Source organism: Delphinus delphis, chromosome 13 (assembly GCF_949987515.2).
Source record: "Delphinus delphis chromosome 13, mDelDel1.2, whole genome shotgun sequence".
Lineage (NCBI taxonomy): Eukaryota > Metazoa > Chordata > Mammalia > Artiodactyla > Delphinidae > Delphinus > Delphinus delphis.
Genome location: NC_082695.1, coordinates 74619051 through 74622167, shown reverse-complemented (window position 1 = coordinate 74622167; position 3117 = coordinate 74619051). Strand labels below are relative to the sequence as shown.

The window sequence follows — 3117 nt, the reverse complement described above, 5'->3', positions numbered from 1 at the left end:
CACAGACTCTGCTGGACTTGGATTGGTCCAGAGGAAGCAGAGAAGGAGCCACTCTGAACATTTTTTTTCCCCTTCACACACCATAAAAATCAGCAGCAGCTACTAACAGTCAAAGCAAAGCTTCAGGTTGGGAACCGATACGTCCGAGAGGCAGCTGATGTGAGCATGTGCACACAGATCTGTCTCCCAATAGCACAGCAGCTACTAGGCAAATTATTTTGAAAAGACCTGAATGCATGCGACTCAAGTTAAAGTGGAAGTGAGAACAAAAAAGCAAACAGCAGACTCGACTGAATGAGCATCCTGAAGCCTCAGATTTCAAAATGATGCTGATCCCAGGCGTACCTAAAAGAGACTAAAAACTCCATTTCAAGCTTCGGAGCATGTGACATTTATTCACAACAGGCATGCCAGTTTCAGCCTTCTAACTTTCAGACACGTAAAGACGTGGAGAAAATCGCTGACGCTACCTGACCCAGGAGGTTAAGTCAATCCAGAGGGGATCGGAATCCCCCTGGTGCAGGATGAACTCTACCCATCACCATGGAATGCACACTTCTCTCCACTTCTGGAACCACAGCACCTACGGACTGCACAGCAATGCCAGTGAGTCCCTTGCAAAAGGCTACTCAGACGGAGGGTGCTACGAGCAACTTTTTGTCTCTCCTGAGGTGTTTGTGACTCTGGGTGTCATAAGCTTGTTGGAGAATATTCTGGTGATTGTGGCAATAGCCAAGAACAAGAATCTGCACTCACCCATGTACTTCTTCATCTGCAGCCTGGCTGTGGCTGATATGTTGGTGAGCGTTTCCAACGGGTCAGAAACCATTGTCATCACCCTATTAAACAGCACGGACACGGACGCACAAGGTTTCACCGTGAATATTGACAATGTCATTGACTCGGTGATCTGTAGCTCCTTGCTTGCATCAATTTGCAGCCTGCTTTCGATTGCTGTGGACAGGTATTTTACTATCTTTTATGCCCTCCGGTACCATAACATCATGACGGTTAAGCGGGTCGCGATCATCATAAGTTGTATCTGGGCAGCTTGCACAGTGTCGGGCATTTTGTTCATCATTTACTCAGATAGCAGCGCTGTGATCATCTGCCTCATCACCGTGTTCTTTACCATGCTGGCTCTCATGGCTTCTCTCTATGTCCACATGTTCCTCATGGCCAGGCTTCACATTAAGAGGATCGCCGTCCTCCCAGGCACTGGCGCCGTCCGCCAAGGTGCCAACATGAAGGGGGCGATTACCTTGACCATATTGATTGGGGTCTTTGTTGTCTGCTGGGCCCCCTTCTTCCTCCACTTAATATTCTACATCTCTTGTCCCCAGAATCCATACTGTGTGTGCTTCATGTCTCACTTTAATTTGTATCTCATCCTAATCATGTGTAATTCCATCATTGATCCTCTCATATACGCACTCCGGAGCCAAGAACTGAGAAAAACCTTCAAAGAGATCATCTGTTGCTATCCTCTAGGTGGCCTCTGTGATTTGTCTAGCAGATACTAAGTGGGGCCAGATGAGATGCTAAACACAAACATAAGAGACTTTCTCCTTCTCATACATACAACTTGAACAGTGTGTTTCCGCAACAGTTTCTTCTTCTGTGTAAGGCATGGGTTGAGGAATTCTATTGTATAATTTAAGTTTATGATTTTTGATGTGAAAAAGTGCCCAGTATCTGTGTATTGTTAATGTCATGCTACTTTTTGGCTGTAAAATGTTAATCTATATTACAGGTTGTAGGCACTATGGATTTATAAAAAAGAAAAAAAGTCCTTATGAAGAGTTTAAAGTGTTTCTTTCTTGTTATTCACAAGGATCTGACACTGTGCTTGTTTTAGTAACATGGAAATCACAGCTTCGTTAAATATATTCTAATAAATGGTTTCTTATATTACACTACACAACATTGAAGTGTAGAGATCTGATTCGAGCATCTAGGGGAGAAATATTGAAGAACAGATGCTTAATCATTAAAAAAAAGCTGAAATTTCAAGTAATATAATAAAACTTGCTCATTACGCTTGTACAGAAGTAGAAATGAAGCTTCTATTGGGAGAAAAACAGTTACTTTTAAAAAAGGGATATTTTTGACTCAGAAAACCATGAGTGTTTCTCAAAGACAGAGAGATTAATTTGCCCAAGCAAAGAGTCTGATATTCCACACAGGCAATTCAGTCTGGGAGAGAAAAACTGCAGCTATGAGGATTAGAGTGGCCTGGGAAAATTAAGTTAACATGGCAAGCTAAACTTGATACCAAACTATTTACAACCACCACTAATAAAAACAGAGTATAAGGTCTTTCTGCCCCTGTAACCAGGGACCCAGAATCTGCTGAAATGTCCAGAAAAGGTGATGCTCCACTGAGATCTGGCTTCTACTCCCTAAAAAACTACACAATTCAGATTGAGTTCTTTCACTTTACACATGGAGGTGACTTGTTCACTTATTGCTTATTTTTTGAGCTGGAGTTGAAATGCTCACACTCAAAGATTTTAGCTTTGAAAACTAAATCTATAGCATAAGTTTTTTCAGGTAATATTTGTAAAAATCTAAAATAAGGCAACCTCCTGTCCTGGAACATTATGAATAGGGAAAAAGGTACTACCTGAACCCCGGAAGACATCATAACATAAATTAGCCTTCCACAACTATATGTTAGAGAGTAAATACTTGCTTTGCTCCAAAATAATCCCATGGATTTGGCTGCTGAAGAATAAAATCTGTACTTTCCAATTTGTGTGTACTTTAAGAGAGAAAATGTATTAGGCTGAGAATTACCAGTAAACTATCCTTTGAGTTAATTTATAGTCTCCTCAAATGCTCATGGGCAGGGATAACACGCAAAGGTACTGCCTAATTCAAATATAAGTGTTTTACATATTGACAGCAAGTCCTGAGAAACACTTTCAACATTTATGTGGAAACATTAAAGTACGTAATCAGTAAAATTAAAGCCTACACGTGAAAGGTGATAGTGAAGCCTGATTCACTGCAATGCCTCTATTCTGAAGTAAAAATAAGCATGAGGATTTAAACACAGACTAAAATAATGGAACCAAAGTTGTAGCAGGACACAGACGGTGTTTTTGTCCTTGC

The 3117-nt window shown here is 41.1% G+C and overlaps 1 protein-coding gene across 1 annotated transcript; it reads left to right on the top strand.

The window, feature by feature from the left end:
- The first annotated feature begins 524 nt into the window (after window positions 1–524).
- Window positions 525–1966, top strand: MC4R (melanocortin 4 receptor). The gene has a single exon (XM_060029557.1). The coding sequence runs from the start codon at window positions 525–527 to the stop codon at window positions 1521–1523; it is 999 nt and encodes a 332-aa protein (XP_059885540.1). The 3' UTR covers window positions 1524–1966.
- Window positions 1967–3117: the final 1151 nt, after the last annotated feature.